Genomic DNA, 21,263 nt, shown 5'->3' on the forward strand with positions numbered 1-21,263 from the left:
TTTATCTTCTTTTCTCTTCAATTTTTTTCTTCTACTAGACAACTTAAAAATCATTTATACTTAATTTTCTTCCTTTTTTCACATTCTTTCTGTTCTAAACAAATGCATAATTAATTTCCATATAATATCCCCCCTTTTGAACAGACTTTTAGGAAAAAGTTTGCTAAAGCGGAGTATGAGAAATAATCACCTATTATAATTAATTTAAAAAAATGCTAAACTTGCTACTATAATTTTCGAAAGAACAGCTATAAGGAAGTTGTTGAACACCCCCTTTAGTATAGAAACAGAATTGTTGGAAAACATAGTCAATTATATATTATCATAAAAAGAAATAAATTATGAGAAACATTAAGTTTGCGACTCGTATAGATAACCCCTCCCCCTAAAGAAGTTTGATTGGTAGGGATTAAATTATTGATAAAAGTCGTTGAACATTATATGTCTAGATGGAGAAGGTCGAATTCTATTTTATCTGCTGATTTGTAGTTTTCATTTTCTCCCGAAATGACGTTGATATAAAAATTGAATAGTTTGAAAGCAACTTTGAGTAAAAGTTTTGAAAAAATACTAGAGGTAGGAGCTTAGTGATAGAAACGTAAGAATTCAACAATCTGTGTGAGATCTTCTACGTTCCAATATGCTTCAGACTTCAAACTTTTGTTAAGATAAACCAGTTCCGTCTCACCAAACAGATTCGCCTTTTGATGATGCAAGCCCCATACTTTAAAATGAATGAAAGAAAGAGAACACCGACACCCGGTTCTTGAAAACCTCAGATTAGAAAGTGCAACCATCCAAACAAACGGCAGGACAAAACATACCTGCTCTGCCAGCTAATTGGTGATTATTATATGCGACAAGAAGATTTGAAAGGGGAAAAAGAAAATCAAAATGAAGATGTAAGATGCTAGATGAGGAAAATTTGTACTGCAAAAATGATGCAATCTGTGGTGGAATTAAACTGCGAGGTGGGGCTATGATTTGCCATACAGATGTAACTTGGAACTTGATATGGTAGCATCCAGCGGCTCAGCCGCTTCACAACAAGGACAGCGTACTCAACCCAGGGTCCTACACCATCCTATTCCATGTTTTCATATCAGTACCCGCCTAAACATGTCCCAATCCCACCATGTACACAGCCTTTTCACTACCAAACATTTCTCTCGATCTGGGTTAAGATCTTCTCCCCACTTAGATAACGCCACGATCTAAACGGTCTCAACTTAGTTTATCAGAATCCTGCTTTTTACTCTTTCCAGAGTTTATTAAAAAAATGTTTTGCTCAAGACTCTTCTGTCGTTTTTAGATTGTTTACAATTTTCAGTTAAAGTGATGAGAAAGCACTTGCAAGCCACCACAAACCTAGTTCTTAAAGAGTATTCTAGATGCCATTTGGTGCTTTACCCAGCTTGTGTCTTCAGCAAGAACATATTCCATGTTTTATTTTTCAACTTTTAAGGCAAGCATATCCCAATACTCATGGCAAAGAAGCATGAAATGAGGAATCAAATCAAGTAATGGGTATGGAAAATATGTATACGTTTCAGAGTACCAGTCGAATCGTCAATAATACCACGGTCCAGTTCATCTAGCATCTGCAATAACCTGAGCAGTATCTAATAAACCAAAACATGCTATGTGTTGACCTAAAAGAGATTATGGACACAAAATCCTGGTATTTCAGTAGAAGCTCCGTACTTTCATTACGAGCGTGCAACTTAATTACCATACAATAATACGATCAGAAACCCTTTTCACAAAACTAGGGTGTCATCTAAGCAAAAGAAACCTAACCAACCCCCAAAAAAAAAACCATGTAACACCAGGACACACGAGCAAATCGAAACAAGGGAAGGCAAACTCCCAAATCTAGCTATATCCATACATCTAAAAGGGTCAGTCTATAGCTGCTGTCTTCTTCTAACTTCAATAAACCCAGCTCCATTTCCAACTATGAAGGACACACTGTACAAACCACCAAAATCACTATATATACAATAATCAATTACATTGTATAATTACCACCTTCCCAAGTAGCAATGTAATCATTTAGCTAAGAACTCGAAGTAGACGCCTCTTGTCTTGATTCCCTCAAATATCGAAGAAGCGTTTCGGCCTGCAAGAAAAGAAGCCAGAAGTTTAATATCCAGGTCATTCTTAAGATACCACAAATCCCCAACAACTTACATCATATGCACATTAATGCTAAAGAAAAGAATCAATCAAATTAGTATGTAGTAATTGTTTGAACTAGCTTTTGAAAAAATGATTTGGAATGAAATTTCTTTTATAAAATTGATTTTGGTTAGAATTGAGGTTGAAGTAAAACCACTTCTGTGTGGATGTTTTTATTCTAAAAGTAAGTTATACAAAATCTCATATAACTTCTTTTACTCGATTCAAAAACTACTTAGATTGCATCAACTAAAAATCAACTCTAGATCCAAGATTAATTTGTCAACATAGAATTAAATGTGTGAAAACATTCAGTTATAATGATGTTAATTACCTTATCACTTTATTTGTATTTTCCATGGCTCAATGTGAAAACAGAACACTTAATTGATGATTGAATTGATGTTTGTTAGTATGACAAGACTGAATAGAAGTTGTTGGTATGATAAAAAAGGAGTCTGATTTGACTGACCTTGTGCTTAGCTCGAACACTTGCAGTTTGAGAAAGGGCAACGAGAGGAGGAATGCCTCCCTCTCTAACAAGAAACCCTCTGTTTGTGATACTGTCAACACAGAGCTGAAGGAGGGTCAGAACCGCGAACTCCTTCCCCTTCACAGACCCATCCTCAATGGCTTCCACAAGGGCAGCGATCCCACCTTCTTCCACAATCGCGTCCTTCCCTTCCTGAATCCCCGCCAGGCTGTTGAGCACCACCATGGCCTTCTCCGCCATGCCGCTCCCCTGCTCCGCCACCAGCTCCACCAGCGGCTTCACCGCACCGGCGCTCACTGCCCTCTCCTTGTTCTGCCTCACAGAACACAGTTTATAAAGCGTCGTCAGCGCGTCCTTCTTCCCTCTGCTCGAACCGTTTAGAAGAAGCGAAACCAAGGGCGGTATCGCTCCGGAAGCCCCGATGGAGCTCTTGTTCTCTTCCACCAACGCCAGGCTTAGAAGCGCGCATGCCGCGTTCTGCTTCGAAGTTTCCGTTCCCGTCTTCAGTACATAAATCAGCGACTTCACTGCCCCGGCATCAGTTATCAGCATTTTATTTTCCTCGTGGAGAGATAGGTTTAACAGCGCGGTGACAGCGTGTTCCTGCGTCCAAGGATCGCTGCACCGGAGAAGCGGAACAAGAACCGGCACCGCGCCGGACTCCGCGATCAGAACGCGGTTGTCGGCGCGGTTCTTCGCTAGCAGCCGGAGCTTCGCCGCCGCGGAGCGCTTCACCGCCACTGACTGAGACTGGAGGCCGTCGATGCAAATCTTCACCGTCGGCTGGAGATCCTCCGGCGAAATGCTCTCGATAATCTCCGTGGAGAAACTCTCCCTCTGCAGGAAACCCGTGCAGGGCTCCGGCTCCGGTTCTACCTCCACCTCTCCGGATATATCGCTCTTCTGCACGCATTCTGGTGATGGGAGTGTCGCGAGGCGCTGCAGCTCGCCGGAGATGTCGCTGCTACATGCAGAGAAATCGCTGAAGGCCTGGGAGAGGTCGAGGAAGTCCTCCTCCGCGGGTGAGGATTTCAACGATTTGTTGTTCCGCGACGCGAGCTCGCCGAGGCGGAGGTCGACGACGGAATCGGTGAGGTTTTCCGATATACAGGTGGATTTATCAGTGAAGGAGCAGCTGCTGTTGTCGTCTTGGAAGAAATTGGAGCGTATCGTGCGCATGGACCTTCCTATATGACGCTGCGTTTTGGACGAAACCGAGGAGTGGTACTGGTAATTCCTGGGCAAGGGGAAACGGCTCGAATTAGAGCGTGATTCCTCCAGCGAAACCATTCTCGAAGCTTTAACGCACACAAATTTGGAATTAGGGTTGTTTGTAGTCAGGTATTAAAGTTTATCAGCTCAGAGTTTCATAGTGAAAAAAAAAAGGAAGTGAGTGAAGGCAGCGCCAGGTTGAAGACGACGAATAATAAGGAGAAGGCGAATAACTGTTTGATATTTCTATTTTCGTTTTTTTTTTTATTTGGCTGTGAATGGTGAACGCTTTGGTATCCGGGACGCGCTATTATCACAGGGCGTTCAGATTTGTAGTGTCACGTTGGTTGCTGATAAGGTGGAATCCTATATATCGACGGTGAGAAATGTGTCTGAAGGGGAAAGAATTGAGGACTGGCATTGGGATAATATCATGTGGGGTCGTGGGCGTCGGCCAGAACCGTCGTCGTTTTGTGATACTTTTTTAACTTCAGTTGGTGTCTGTAGGTGTAATTACTAGAAAACCCTCAGCGGCTTTACCTTTGTTATGGTTTGGTGAGATGGGAAGATTCTGGTGGAGGGAGGTGTAGGAAAAGAGTCTAAGACAGTTGTGGAGTGTAAGGAACACGTGGCATGTATTGGCATAATGAGGGCAGGGGTTTCCCACTTTACCTTAAACTTATTATATCTGCGCCGTATGATCTAGTGATCTGTATTATCTGAGTTATTTATTGCAAGTCAAAGTGTTTTTATGGGACGTAACAGAAATACGTTGTATGGGACTATGCCTTTACCTTATTTGGCTAAGACATTTCTATCCCTATCCTTTTTCATTTTTTTATTTTCAAATAAAGAATGTTATGTTTTTCAATTATAAATCTACTTTCATCTGCATTTATTAATCTATAACTTTCATTCTTTTCTTATCATTTCATTTCTCCTTTCTCCTCTTTTGTGGCTTATACAGCCTTAATATCGTTTAAAAATAAACAGAAAAATTATTGAAATAGGTAAGTGGTAAAAAAAATTATAAAATTGGATAATTACGATTTCATTTTAAAAAGTACTTTAACTTTTTAATATACAAATTATCTTTCACATGCATAATTTAGTTTTATATTTTTTAACTAAATATTTTCTATTTTTTTATTGAAATTGGGTTTGATAAATATGATTTTTAATTTTTTATTATTAAAGTCATGATTACCAAGTAAAACTTTAATAAAAAAAACTATATAGAATGAAGTTACCTCGTGTTTTCTAAACATAACTTACCAGATTTTATAATTTTTTTACAATTTATTCTTCTTGATAATTTCTTTCAGAAATTACATAGTAGATTTTTCCCTAATTTTTCCCTAAAATGAAATCAATAGTGTTGCATGATACACTTCTGTACATGAGGAGTAACTATTCAATTATCTCTATTAAATACTCAAATTATACTCTTTTAATTAAATTATTCAAATTTTACTCTATTAACTAAATTATGTTGGTGAAAACTTTGATTTTACTCAACACCAACATATGTTTTTAGTTAATAGAGTAAAAACATTCAACACCAACATATAAATATCGTCATCTAGCCATGTATGTTTCTTAATAAAAATAATAATTATAAATTTTGAGAAAATATAATCAAGAGTATTTTAAGGTATCATCAGTCTTATTAATATCTCAAACTTCACATGCCTAGCTTGAACCCTTTTACAAAGAAAATCAAAACATTTCAATAATTTTAATTATATTTTTTAAGTTTGAAAACAATGTCACACATTTTTAGAAACTAAAATGATATTTTTTATGAAAAAATGGTAGTTTACTCCAAACTAAATAGGATAACCTAGTATTTAATATTTATTCGAATTCAAATATTTTGTAAATTTAGTTCATTCAACCTGTAATATAAGTTACACTTAGAAAGACTTAAATCTTGAATTTCAAGACCAGTAAGCATTGAGTTTAATCCTATCGAATAAGATTTCAAATTAATATAAACAAAAACTAATCATCAGTAAAAAAAAAATATCTTATACTAAAAATATAGTTGAAAATTTCCAAAATTACAACAGCCAAGATATATAATATCAAGTCCATGTTCAATCTTTAAAAGTACTTAAAAAAAATTAATTGTGTTTATATGTTATCTATTAATTCTATGAGTATTAATAAGGCGATTTCTTTATCGGTTATCTACATTTATTTTGACAGGCTTTATCTCTCAACTAATTCTACAAAGTATCATACTATAATCAGTTCTAATTTTTTACATTAATTATCTACATTTAGATGTAAAACAACCAAAAATATTTTTTAACAGAATCAAACTACACATACATAATAGTTATTCTCCTTATTACCCTTAGTTCTATTGTTAGTCTCCATTCATACTTCAGAAAATTGGAAGAATATGCAGTCTTAAACAAACAACATCCATAATTTTCCGCACCAAACTTTTACGTTCAAGTGTTCCATTTTTTAACATTATAAAACTCTTGTATTTTTAATATATTTTTTATACTGACAATTTCAAAATATTATTACTTGCCATCTTTATATATTGAAAAAAAATCTCAACTATTTTTTAGTCGTCACTCTTTATATATTAAAAAGAAGATTAATTCTTACATAAATAATATGAGCATAGAATTCTTCACAAATGAAAAAATTACAAATAAAAAATACAAATTTTCATCAAAGATTAATTACAAAGAAAACTTATAGTAAAAATGTATAAAAAAGGTTGCATTTCTTCGTTGGATCTTTGAGTTGTAAAAAAATAAACTATGCAAATATACTTTAGAGATGAGTATTCTTGGTTTACAATTAATATTGTGTTGCTGGCAAATTCACTTTATTTCAACAACTATTAATTCCTTAAACAAACTTTTGAAGAGACTTTTAGAGTTTTGTAGGAATCATTATGTTTTATAATATATATATATATATATATATATATATATATAAAGATAAACTTTAATCAAATTGATTCTTATAATTTATATATCATATATGATCGTATGAAGTAAATCTTAAAACTTTGATTACATTTAATTTAACCATTTAAACTCTCATTAATTAAACATATAACTGTACCGTTTATATAATTAAATATATAAATTGTAATTCTATTAATTTATATTAGAAGACTCATCATTTATTCATAATTAAGTTGAAAAATTATTTATATTTGTTATCTTAAAACTTTTAAAAAATTATTATATCATCTATGTTTTTTACATGTATTTTAACTCTCCTCTCATTCTTCTCTTTCTTAATTTCATACTCTCCTTAACCCTCTCTCCCCATCTCTCCATCTACATCCCTCTCATAATTTTTTTCTTCTATACCTTACATACTTGACTTTAAGAATTTAAACCTTACATAAACACAATAATAATCAATCTAAACAATATAAAATAATCGAAATAAAATGGTTTGGCTTTAAGCAAACTATTTTGTAAGATGGTTCACTTTAATTCAATTTTTTTTTTCAAATAACCATTTTTTCACACTCTTATTTAATACATCAACAACAAATATATATATATATATATATATATATATATATATATATAAATTCACTAATTATCTACAAACTTAAAATCTTGGGTTGTAAAGAGAATATTAGTTTTATATGAAAATGAAACAGAAACATGAAACCCTGCGCTATTCTTTATATATAGTTTTACAAAATTTAAAAAATATTCGAAGCTGAAAGAATTATCTGGTTTTGTCCCATTACAAACGCGTTTTTTTCACGGATTATAATAAGATGAGCCGAATAAGTTAGTGGGTTAAATATCTCCAACCATTCTTCATTAAAAAGTTGAACTAAATGAACTACCTCAAAAGATAGAATTAATCTTATCACCAATAATAATATTACTATATTAAGCGGCTTAATTGTTTTTTGCGAAAAACTCATGCTTTAATGAAGGTATGCCTTGGTGAAAAACATGTTTCTAGAATCAAGTTAGGTAGACCTAAGTGATTAGACTTGACCACAGTCCAAAGTCAATTTCAAACAAAAGTTATTGGGTGAATTGTAGCAACATGCCAAACTTGTGTTTAAAATTGAAGATTCATAGCAATGACTATGATTTTTTTTCAAAACGACACAAGAACACCAGAAAAAAACAAATTTAATACAAATTATTAAGAAAAATATCACTTAATAAATTTAACTGATAATAAATATTTTATTATATATACGATATTAAAAATAATATAAATATTTTTAAATTATTGATATTTGCGGTGAATATTTTGTGCCTTTCGACAATTAAATTAAAAGTGATTATTTAATTTGATTTTTCTGTAAGGATGTAGCATTCTGAGCTGTTCACAACTCAAGTTGTATTTTAATATAAATATATTTAAATTGGTTTTATCTAATGTATATTGGTTTCATTCATACTTGCAGCTTTCGTTTTTTCTCGAAAATTCTTTATCTTATGCAAGGATTAAGACAATTATATTATCCAGAAAGTTTTATTTTTTTGAGAATGACTGAAAATAACTAATGAGCAGCGCAAGTTGATTTGTTATGAATAATGAACAACTTGTCGAAAATGGAATAATAGTTTCAACGTCAGTGCTAAAGTTGAATGTGTTAGCTGCTCCAACACTTTGCCGACTACATCAGCAATGCAATGAACGCATGCAGTTTTTTAATTTGCATTACTAATGTACACGATTTTTAAATTACTAGCATTTTTATTTTTAATAATTATTTGCATTAACTAATTTTTTAATTAATGACATATCTGATTTTTAAAGCGAATAAACATATAAGAAAGTTAAAATATATTCACCTTGATTCCAATCAAAATAAATGCTACGTTGTAATGTTGATTAATTTTGCATTCTCACATTTTCACGGAATAGCTTTGTGACAGGGTAATGGTACGGTAGTTTCTTAAACTGTAATTAAAGTATTTAAAACCTATTAATGAGTTGTAATGATGATAATTAAATAGAGCTGCAATTTTATGCAGGAATAAATGATAATTAAATAAGTGGAGTTTAATTAGTTGAACTAACGAATGTCGTCCACGAGAACGCGTATTTGACCAATAATATGATAAAGCCACCAACTGATACATTACGTGGATTGGTGCAAAGTGTGGTTAGGGAATTGGGAAGTTAAACACGCAAAGAAGTGAGATCACGAAGAGTGGGGTTTAGAAGAATATCATTAAGAAGCCAAAGACTGTGAGTTATTGTATTCACATTAACAAAGTTACTTTTTGAACTTTTATCACTTCTCTTTATCAGACTAATCATGGCTCTGCACACTTACTTTTTGTTACTACTCATTACTCTCTGTGGTCGCACTTCTTTATAAGCTTTTGCCAAACAAAGAAAAACTATCTACGAATACCTCTCCTTTTGCTGGTCTTAATCACTATTTCAACTATATTTTGCACTCTACCTATCTCGAATCTTCTACTATACAACAACAATTATGAAATACTACTGCTTCTAGTACCAATTTCATTTATTTTTCAATTAATTAACCATATATAGGTTTATCTTGCTGCGAGAAAGTTGGAATTTTTGTATAGTGAAAATAAGGTAGATCTTTTACTCTGACTTGAAAAAATCTGGATAGGAAAAATAAAGTTAAAGACAATAAAACATAAATGAGAACCTAATCATTTAATAATACTAGAGAATTTTAAAATTGAGTAAAAGTATACCAAAATTAATGAATTAGTGATTACGTTTTATAATAAAATCTGGTTTTCTCTAACTATATTTAGGATGAGTAAATTTTATAAATATATTTAAAGTTTGTATACGAAATTCTTTTTACACTAATTTTAATTTTTCCAACATGTTCTCGTGTAAACACTATTGTATATTTGTCCCTTTCTTAATTTAAAGTTGAGTGCAACATTACTCAACTCCAATGTCAACCTACATCATCTTAGGACACCCTACCACCTAACAAATTTTGGCTTCAATAACTTTTACTATAATCCTGCAGTTCGTAAAGCTATGTTTGACTATTTTTTCACTTAGAAATTATTTTTAAGTTAAAATTCAGAGTACAAAAGTTTAATATTTTATTTTACTAAAAAAAAGGACCCAAGAAAAAAAATGTGGAGAGATGAAAGAGCAAGAAAAATGGAGATGATAGATTGGTAAAGTGAGAAGAGTGGGGTGGAGAATTGCATGAGAGAGTACAAAAGAAACAACTATTTTTTCCTCAAATTTCTTAACTTTTTTTTAAAAAAAAATCATCTTTCCTTTTCTTTTAAATTTTTATTTTAAAACTATGAATTATATTCGATGCTGTTTTTCTAAAAAAAACATGTTTAAAAAAATTGAACTAAACATTGCCTAGATTTCATATATAATTTTAAAAAAATAGATTTATTTAAAAAATTTACACAAAAATGCAGGAATTATGAGAATGGTTCTTAATAAATAAGGATGGAAAACAGGTAAAGCAATCCGATAGATATTTTAGACAGCCTATATGATCAAATCAATTATTTTTTTAAAGAATAAACTAGTAAATATTTTAAAGAACAAATATATAGTTAAAAGATAGAGAGCTTCAAACTATTAAAAAATATTTAATATATTTAAATAAGTATAAATCCTTTTTAGTATAAATATTATTGTTATAATTTATTAAAATCATACATTTCTTTATATTTTAAAATATTGAACATGCTAACTTACATAAAGAGTAAAGTCTAAGAAAATTATGATATATTTGGATGTCTTATAATAAAATAGGTTTTTAAATAGGATTACGATGAGCAGAAGTAATTTTATATATTGTACTTATTTAAGAAATTATTTAATTAAAAAAATGACATTGTAGTTTTAGAGTTAAGTTTTGTCGTATTAGAGATGGTTAGGATAGAGGTGGCATTTGAAATGAAGAATGATGTGTGACATGACATTATTACGTGGTTGTGGAAAAATGAATGAGCCTTCATTGTTATGAGAGAACCTCTCGTTTACACTCCACGTGGGGGCCGTGTATCCAAGAGCTAAAGATTCATTTTTCAATCCATCCTTCCCAGCCATTCCATTCAAAACGTTAACGTTACAAGCCTATTGCTACCACCATGCCCTCAAATCAATGTGGGGAATCACTGCTTGCTTTCAATTTCCATTTTCTCTTCACTTCATGAAAAATAAATTCCTCAGGCATATAATTAATCTCAGTATCGAATAAGGATTAAATGGTCACTAATTTTGGTACAACAACATTTTGTTTCAGAAATTCAGTATAACTAAATGCTCCTTTCTCATTTAGACTGATTATTTAAAATCCCTTATTTTACACGGATATATATGATGTAAATATTTTTAAATATTAACCTTAATAAATTATCCACTTATGTAAATTTCAGATTCGACCCATACTACTACTACAGGTTCAAATTACTTTTTTTTAAAATATTAGTTTCAAGAATTGATTAATATATAAAAGAAGAGAGCGATAATAAAACAAGATGGGAAACAGAGTTAAATACTTTAGGAGATAACTACAACCTAGTAAATTTAAATACTTTAGAAAAGTTTATTACAACTCCAGTCAAACTCTTTTATAGAATGTGTTAATAAAAAAAGTAATCCTATCTTTTATAAAAATAAGAAAATTAGATTAAAAAAATACACAAATTTATTTTGATGATTTTTCAAATTATTGTCATAATTTCTTTTTTTTATAAATATACTTATATCTAAATTTTCTGTGAATTTCTTTAAAACATATAGTATAGGAGTTGATAATTCATCTTAGTTGAAGAGAAAGTAAATTAATTTGTTTAAGCTAAAATAAATATAGTATATAAATTAATTTATATTTCATTTAAATAAATATAAATACACCATATAATAGTATATATAATAATAATAATAATATTAAAAAACCAAATACGCCTATGTGTTTCTACTAGTAACTTATAAGAAAAATAATTGTTTTCATAAGATTTTATTAGAGAAGTCGTTGGCAATAAACTAGTAGAAGCATGGTGATAATATTGTTGACTTTTCTACCACTGTGAGTTAAGAAATATACCTTACTATTATTTGTGTATAAAAATGACATGATTTGAAGCAATTATTTCCGTACAAAGTATATGGTATGGGGGCGTACCAAGTACCACTCGTGTATAAAACAAATCCCTCCCGTGTTGTCCTTTGCTTTATCTCTTTATCTCACCTACACTTTTTCTTTTTCAAGTTACAACTAAAATACAATATTCCAAGACAGTATATAAATCACCACTTTTATTCCCTAAGTCCCAAGACAATATAAAGTTTATTTTTAAATTTTCAAATTAATTTTCAACATTCGAAACTGTTTCTCAACTTACTCTACCATCACTACACTCTGACACTATTACCACACATTAAGGACCTTCCTTGGATCCATATCCATCGTCACATGATTAAATATAATAATTATTTTACTTCTTTAAATTATTAAAATTTCAAGACAGCATGTCACAGCAACATTTTTTTTATATTTACCCTATTTTGTTGTACACTCATGTCTTTCTCATTAAGTTCTGTTTCGTGATGTTCTCCACGAAAGCGTTTATTTTTGAAAAAATATGAAAACGAAATACAAATTCTTCACTTGTCATCATCAAATTGTTAATTTTTGTACAGGGCATAAAGAGATACAGCTATATGATCTCTTGATCAGCATTTTGGTGCATGCAGAAGAATAAGAAAAAGTCCAAAGCGACAGATACACGAATGATGCATGCAGAAGAACAGAATCTAGGAACTCCATAAGGAACAGTTGCATATGGGCCTGATTACTGAGATAGAAAATAAAAGAAATAGAGATTTGATTCCTCTTCAATTGTGTGAATCTGATGATAAAGTTAATGGGAGCAAAAACTGTGACAATTCATTGGAGACATTGGAGATTTTTATGAATTCAATGTTTAGAAAGGGGCATTGAAATGATAAGTGTAGTAGGAGTAGGTGTGGGGTGCATTATAGTGATAGAGTGAGGTTGAAAAATGGGAACACAAACTTTGGAGTATTCGTTCAGAATCTAGCACTGTCCCTTCATTATATCTTCATCTCACTCTCTCTCAAAAATGTAAATAGTAATTATCATTTTTTTTTTTTGAAAATATAAATATATTTGCAAGCTTATAAAATATAACAAATGAGTTGTACAAATTTTAAAATCAAATGAGTTGGTTTTACTTTTCTTTTTTATTAATACGATATTTTTGCACAGTTTTCATTTATGTGTATGTATAAAGTAATTGATGGTTTTTTCATAGTTAAATAAAAGTGTACAAAAATCTTAACATGATTCATAATAAAAATGTATTTCTAATTTATATATTTTCAATTAAAATGTGATTAAAGTCTTTGTACTTTTGGATTTAGCCTTTAAATATTTTTTAAAAGTTGTGAATTTGACTTTTTTTTAACTTTGAAAGAGTTATGAGTTTTCAATGCATCTTTGGATTTGACCCATGTTTCACAAATTAACTTAACTTATTATTAAAAAAATTTATTTTCATGGACCAACGCATTAAATGTGTTGAAAACACTTCAACTTCCAAAGTCTCTGGATAAAGTAGGTTAAAATTATGACCAAAATATAATTACTCCAATGTAATATTAAAATAATGTTTCAGTAAAATAAATTAAAAAAATAATATATTTTTTAAAATAAAAATGATTTTATTCAAATTTACTCTTGTAACTTGATTAAAAAAATTCCTTTTGAAATATAAAAAAGTACATGTTTTTTTACATCAAACCAAACTATATATATATTTTTTTGTTTATGTCTATAAGTTTGTATAATTAGTATTATATACATTTTTTTTTATAAATTATTATCTATAATTTGTACATAATATTTATTTATTTAATCATAAACATAACTTATATAATCATTAAAAATTTATTAATTATTTATTTTTATAATTATATAAGGTTTAATTTTAAGATAACTAATTTTCACAATGCTTAATTTATTTCCTAAAAAAATTCAATTACTCAATTTTTTATTTACTTAAATACGTATATCCAAATTTATAATATATTTTTAATGAAACATTTTACAAATTTCCTAAGATAATATTTTACCATGATATAGTACACATAAATTAAATATAAGTGTATTGATTCTTTAATAAAAACTAAATATAAGATGTGATTATCTAACCGTGAAATACATTTTAGCTCAATAAGATTATGAATGTTTGTTTTTCTAACTTAATATTATTATTATTATTATTTATTTTCATTAATGTTTGTGTTTATAGTTTTTTCCCTTATATTGTAATAACTTAAATTAGATCATGTTTTTAGAATAAATTAACCTTTTTAAGTGTATACAAGTTTTTTTTAAAGTAAATATGTTTTTAATCGAGTATTTTATACTTGAAAAAAAGTTGACTCATAGGTTGATCGACGCTATTTTTTTTTGATATTTTGGTTCAATACACTTTTTTATGTTGTTTTTTTTTTCATTTAGTGGAAGTTATGCGTGAGATAACATATTATGAGTAGTCCGATAACGGTCGGATAGTAGGTGATCTGATAAATCAAATAAATATTCGTTAAGATATACTTTAAATGGCTCTGATACCATATTAAAAAGTTGACTTTAGGCCTAACTCAACCCCATAAAATTGACTCATGAGGTGAGGTTTGCACTCACTTATATACAATGAGATGCTCTAATTTTTAGTCGATGTGAGATCTTCAACATATATAGATTAAAAACATGTTTTTTTACTTTTAATAATGAATACTTAATAAATGATAATATAACTTTGGTTTGAAAATTTAAATGTAGAGATAGATAGAGATATAGGCATATGATGGTTTTTTGCTTAGGAGTAGGTGGTTGAATGGCATGGTGTGGTCCCAATCCCAACTTTAATTATAATGTATTCTGAAATCCAGGTTCCCTCACCCCACCACTTTGCTCCAATCTATTAAAGGCTAACATTTTATAGGCCCAATGCTGGCCTCTCCTCTCCTACCACTTCTGCATATTAACTCTCACTGGACCAAAACTAAATTACCAATCAACCATGCATACAGGAAAAAGCCCACCACTTTCTCACCAAATTTGGGGGTGGTCCAAAATCACCCTATCTCAAATTGCCTATTTTTTCCTGCACCTCCATACACTTTTTCTCAACCTCCACAAATATAAAAATCCCTTTTACCCTTTTTGGATTATATCATACCAAACTTAAGATTATATTCTAAATTGTACAATATCAAAAAGTTTTCCAATCATAATTCATGAGTATTTTTAACTTCTAATTATACAATCTTAAATTTATTTAAAAAAAAAACTTTAAAATTGTACAATCCAAAAATCATTTGACCATCTCCATCTTAAAATGATGAGTGGTAGCTGAGATTGCTTGGTGCTTACTTCAGTTAAAATATGAAAATAAAAAATAATTTATAAATTCTATACCGGAAAACCAAAAATACTTTGAGACTTTAAAGATATAGTGGAAATTTTCATATTTTGGAGGATAAAGAAGAAATGGATAGAGGTGGCGGAAGAAGTGCACTCTCAAATTTGGGTTTCTGTAAACTACTTCCAGTTTTGTCGGTACAAACGCCACAGTTCCCTCTTTTTGCATCGTTAGTTCATGTCGAACTCAAATTCGTTTTCTCCTTTACTATTTCTGGATCCCAAAAACATGGGAAGTTTAAGAAAAATGAGAGGTCGGAAAGATAGCTAAAGCACACATTTGTGTGTTGCTATGATTTTTATCTCTTGACATCTTCACGTGGAACTATACACAATTAAAAAGAAAGTTTCATACGGTGAGTTACAAACAATTTATAGAGTTATATAGCATTAAAGCTTTTTTAGATGGTGACTCTCCACTCTACTACTTTGAGTAAATACTGAGGAAGTAAACGAAAATGAGTACGAGGTTTAGAATGCAGTAGTAGAAAGTGAATAATTTAGTATCACTGATATTCTTCAGTGCTAGCTTACTCAATTCTTTACATGATTATGAGGTAATATAATTGGAGTAGGATGTCAATATAAAGCGGTCTAGAGAACCTCCTTCATAAGGAATTTTTTTCGTTCCGCTGCACACTAGAAACAATTTTTAACACGAGAAAAAAAGGAGCTCAAAATTCTCACTTGAGAAGATCAAAACGAGTTGAAGAAAGCTTAAGGAAAGATTAGGAATGGACTACTTGAGTAGTCGAGGGATATATATCCAACAATTACCAGCATAATGAGCTATGAAATTGGGGTTCTCTATTTTATTATTACCCATAAAATATTCCACTGTCAAATGTTCTTCTTGACATACCGATCCTTCGATCCAACAAGAATTATATCAAAAGATGATTTCGCCAACGAGAGAAAATTCACAATAAAAACTAATCACAATACAAATCACTCATTAAATAATATTAAGAGAGTATTAGGCTTTTATGGATTTGAAATAATCCTTAGGTCCATATAAAAACTATAAATGAGTAAGGATCCGAAAGTAAAAGATAATGATTTTTTTATTATAATACTCGTAATCTAGACATATTCATAACTTGATTGTTGAAGTGTCTTTACATGTACTCACCAACAAGAAACTGAAGATAAATCTTGATAAAAAAAATCTCAATATAAGAAGTATTTTTTGACTTCTAAATTGTTTTTTATCGGAGTTTTTTTAACGGAAATATGAGACAAGAAAAAGAAATTGTTTTTTTTTTAATTTTGAGTCGCACTTTTGAGATGAAATCATAGGAAAAGAATAACAAAGTTACAAAAACAAAACAGAATTAAAGTATTACATACGATGTTACTGATTGAAAGAGGAAATGTTATGACTAGAATACCGGTAGATTGAGACATGAGAAACAATAAAGGCTTATTAAGAAGCCCGTTATCCATGCGAAGCATTGTCTTGATCTCTAACAACATTTCGCACAGAATATTTCCAGCAATAAATTTGCTTTTGAATAATTTCCCACGTTCAAATCGAAGCTTCTAACAAAGGTTCAACCATTAAAATCATCCCTTGGTCCTTTTTTCTAACAAATAGTTCTTATGTTTGAATATTTGGTAACAGATCATCACGTTAATCTCCCAAGCAACACGCCACTCAAAGGAAAAAAAAAGCCAACGGTGGTGGGGGATGAAGAAAAAGTTGATGCGGTGACGAATTCTGTGCTTAGTATTCAAATGCAACTATTCCCCATCAACCATGCTTACATATTTATGTTTTCACAAACTTTCCTCAATTTATAGTAAGATATGTGATTCAAAGAGTGAAATTGCTAATTCAATGTTTAATACTTTATCATCTTTTTAACCAGTAGCAATTAACTTTATATTTTTGGGATCAAGAATAAGTCTACCCATGTGAATAGACATACCTTCTCTACATTAGAGGTAGTTACAATTACAACCTATTTAACTGTTCGACACTGCACTAGCCCAATATAAACATGTTGTTTCAACATATTGTAAATTTCGTATAACAAAAGCAAGAAGAGATTCAAAGATTTATCTATATAAACAGATCTAAGAGAACAATCCCATTGAATAAAAAGTGTACAATGTTTCAGGTCCATATTGCTATACCACAATCAGCATACCACTTTAATCGATTGAATTACTTTATCTTTGTTGAATATATTTCTCCTTAAGAACACACTTGAGTTATTTTGTCTTTATAGATTCTGAGATCATAACAATTTCAATTCAGTTTTTCTTTTTAATGGAATACCAGTAAAAACATTCATCTAATTGTTACAGGTTTGTCATAACAGAGCAAAAAATAAAACATGACTATAGCAGATTCCAGTGTTTGTAGATAGTAAATTTATATATTTTATATTATACAATATTTTACCAGTAAGACAATACAAAATTAATAGAAACGAGGATTAAAAATATGTAAATTAATTAATATAAATGGCTAAATTGTAGGCTTTATAAAATAAAAATATAATAGTTGACAAAATAACTGAAACTGATATGAAATACAAACAAGCACTTTTATTTGTGTTTAGAGCTATTTAAATTAAATAAAAAAAATAAAAAAATGAAAAGTTCAGTTTAAATTGATTTTTTGCATTAGTTTTGAGTTGTTATAGTTTTGCGGAATGAACAGACTGGTCTTCAAACCGGTTTCCTATTGATTTGATTGAAGTAGTTAGTTTGGTCTGGTTTTAGAAATAGTGTGTTCGGTTTCAAATTTATTTATGAGATTGATTGCATGAGAAATGACTTATAGAGTTGTGACTGAATCAAGACAAACAAAAAATTGGGATTCTCATATCGAATTTGAAGGTGTACCACTATCACATCAAACTTTAAAAGTTATAAAATTTGTTTTTGTCAATAATATTTTAAAATAATATTTGTAACATTTTATAGAAAAACCTTCAAATACTATATATATTTACAATTGTATATTTAATCTAAGTTTTTTTATTATAATTTTTTATTTAGGTCTGTTGGTCACTTTCTTCCCTTCTCTACTTCATTAAAAAAAACTCTCTTTGTGTGAACTGCTCTAGTAGCATTTTATATAAAAAACCTTCAAATATTATATATATTTATAATTGTATATTTAATATATGTCTTTTTTATTACAATTTTTTTATTTAGGTCTTTTCTACCTCACTAAACAACTCTCTTTCTCTGAACTGCTCTTGTAACATTTTATATGAAAAACCTTCAAATATTATATATATTTACAATTATATATTTAATCTATGCCTTTTTTATTATAATTTTTTATTTAGGTGTGTCGGTCACTTTCTTCCCTTCTCTACTTCACTAAACAACTCTCTTTGTGTGAACTACTCTCCCTCCTCATCTTTTAGTTATCTTTCACTCCTTCGTAAGTTTCCACAAATTTTCGTCGGATCATACCTGCAAGTTAATACATGATGATGATGTATTTTTTTTTTTTTAGAAACTTGTAACTATTTGTATGAATATTATGAATAATTGTTAATAGGTGAGATTAACATTTGGAATATGATTAAAGAGATATTATCTAATATTAATATTAGATAATATTTAGTTATTGTTTTCCGCTTGTTAATCTTCTCTAAGCTTAACGAATTTGGTCATCGGCACTGACCAATGTTGAGAACTCTATCCTTCCTCCGGTACCGGTAGACTATTAATTAAACATGGACAAATTTTGATAGTAGTTGATAGATGTATTATAATAAGGGTTTTGTTTCAGTACTTTACAGGATCGAACATTTTATTTTTCTTCTAACAGATTAGTCATCCTTTGAACATTACACACACGAAATAACCCACACCCACTCCTACAATAACCCCTTCTTCCCTCTCTCATTCTCTGCCACTTCCTTCAACTTGAGAGTGCTTGTTTGTGTTGTGTTTACTACAAGCAGAAGCCAGAGAAAGAAGGAAGTGTAAGGTGTAACAACATGGCTGGAAATTTGAGGCTTGCATTATCTGTGTTGATCTCTCTCCTTCTCAAATCCTCAGCACAGTCACAGACATGCCTGAACCACACCTTCACAGACAACAAGGTCTTCACCTCATGCCGTGATCTTCCCCAGTTAACCTCGTACCTCCATTGGACTTACGACCAGAACACAGCCAAGTTGGACATGGCATTCAGACACGCTGGAATCAACGCTTCGGACAGGTGGGTTGCATGGGCCATCAATCCCAACAACAACCTCAATTCAGCTATGGTTGGAGCACAGGCTCTGGTGGCTATCTCAGAATCCGGTGGTGCCCCGAGAGCATACACTTCTTCCATCCAAGGTTACTCAACCCAGTTGGCAGAGGGAAACATCTCTTATGCCATCTCTAGTTTGAGAGCTACCCGTCAGAATAGTGAGATCACCATCTATGCTACCCTCACTCTTCCAAATGGTACCACCAATTTGGTCCACCTTTGGCAAGATGGTCCTCTATCTGCTTCTACCCCTGCACAGCATCAACTTGCTACTTCTAACCTCCAAGCCAAGGAAAGCTTGGATCTTCTCTAGTTCAAGGTAGCCAAGATCAAGTGGGAAGTATATATTCACTTAGAACAAGAAGAATAAATTAATGTAAGTACCTGGCTTTACCAATCTTGTATGGATACTTTTTGTTAATTGGTTTCCTTATGTGCATGAACAAAGTTATATAAATTCTCTCCCATGCATCACTTTTTGTGTGCATGTGCTTGTGTTGAGGGATTGCATGCCTTCAATCTAACTATTTATTGATTTTCTTTATATACATGCCGAAAAATACGTAAAGTTTTGTTCTTTGGACTACTCTGCAAGTCTTCAGCAATGGTATAATAAGGATATGAGATTGGCAGCCACCAACAAGAGATTTAAAGTCAAAATTTCATTGATTCTCTTACACAAACTTCTGGAAAAAGAAAGTGTTTTTTTTTTTAACAAATCACATGTGTATATCTGTATATTTTTATCACATATGTATTTGTTGTTTTTGTCCTAAAATGCATTTCGACGTGTATATTAATAATTTTTAGTTTCGACTTTTAAAGTGGAGAGTTTTCGAATTATATAAAGAATAATAAAGTGTATCCTGATTCAAATTGTTATATATTTCTTTTGCAGGCAGTAAAGAGATTTTGTTCGTTCCGTTGTGGCAGAAGAATAGCAAAAAGACCCAAATTATCGACGACACATCCCTCGTGCATGACGAAGTGGAAGTTTTTTATTTTATTTTTTTGTATGATTCAATATAATGGTTGCAGTTATAAGCATAAATAACACTTGATCTATATGTACTATTCATAGATATATTGTATATATTATTACTATGTTTAAGTGTGATTTGATTAAAGGCATGAACGATAATTTTTTTGTTAACAAACAAAAATAATTTGTCAGTGCAAAAGTCCAATCACTAATTTTATTTTAATAAAAAGGAGGAGGATCCCTTGCCAAATTTAGAAGAGAAATTATGTGTATAGATAAATAGATCACAAAGGTAAAGTGAACTTATTTAAAATATTTGAACTCAACTTTAAGTTTAATTATATTCGATTTTATTTAAATAAATAAATAAATTTAATTAAGTATATAATAAAATGAACTTAGATAATTAACAAATAATTTATTTTGTTTACGCACTTACTTTTTTTTAAATAATACTAACAAATGTTCTTCATAAAAGAAATTAAGGAAATATAGATAAAAAAATTTAATATTTTAATACATAAAAATTTAAAAGGGCTGCAGTATTTGTCTTTAAATGTAACTATTATTATATAGTATTCAATTGAGTTGGAATGAAATATACAAGTGTTCTTATGCATGTTTATTTATATTTTTATCATATTAAAAAAATACAAAATATATAATTTTACAGAATAATTTAAAAGAATGTTAATTTTTAAGT

At 30.4% G+C, this 21,263-nt stretch overlaps 2 protein-coding genes across 2 annotated transcripts; one reads left to right on the forward strand and one right to left on the reverse strand.

Moving 5' to 3' along the window:
* Positions 1-1,684: 1,684 nt before the first annotated feature.
* On the reverse strand, positions 1,685-4,784 carry LOC137832159 (U-box domain-containing protein 4). Its single transcript, XM_068640187.1, has 2 exons — positions 2,654-4,784; positions 1,685-2,122 (listed from the first exon to the last, which is right to left on the reverse strand). Exons 1-2 carry the CDS (start codon positions 3,962-3,964, stop codon positions 2,060-2,062), a joined length of 1,374 nt encoding a protein of 457 aa, XP_068496288.1. The 5' UTR covers positions 3,965-4,784; the 3' UTR covers positions 1,685-2,059.
* A 14,396-nt stretch (positions 4,785-19,180) lies between these two features.
* Positions 19,181-19,977, forward strand: LOC137832163 (cytochrome b561 and DOMON domain-containing protein At5g47530-like). The gene has a single exon (XM_068640192.1). It carries the CDS (start codon positions 19,319-19,321, stop codon positions 19,889-19,891), a length of 573 nt encoding a protein of 190 aa, XP_068496293.1. The 5' UTR covers positions 19,181-19,318; the 3' UTR covers positions 19,892-19,977.
* Positions 19,978-21,263: the final 1,286 nt, after the last annotated feature.

The sequence above is a fragment of the Phaseolus vulgaris genome, chromosome 6 (genome assembly GCF_000499845.2).
Source record: "Phaseolus vulgaris cultivar G19833 chromosome 6, P. vulgaris v2.0, whole genome shotgun sequence".
Lineage (NCBI taxonomy): Eukaryota > Viridiplantae > Streptophyta > Magnoliopsida > Fabales > Fabaceae > Phaseolus > Phaseolus vulgaris.

What these genes read in the sequence shown, in the direction of transcription:
- LOC137832163 (XM_068640192.1), top strand. Translation starts at nt 19,319, where the DNA reads ATGGCTGGAAATTTGAGGCTTGCATTATCTGTGTTGATCTCTCTCCTT.
- LOC137832159 (XM_068640187.1), bottom strand. Translation starts at nt 3,964, where the DNA reads ATGGTTTCGCTGGAGGAATCACGCTCTAATTCGAGCCGTTTCCCCTTG. An exon ending in GTGTTCGAGCTAAGCACAAG is followed by an intron (nt 2,123 to 2,653) that starts GTCAGTCAAATC and finishes CTTTTCTTGCAG; the next exon opens with GCCGAAACGCTTCTTCGATA.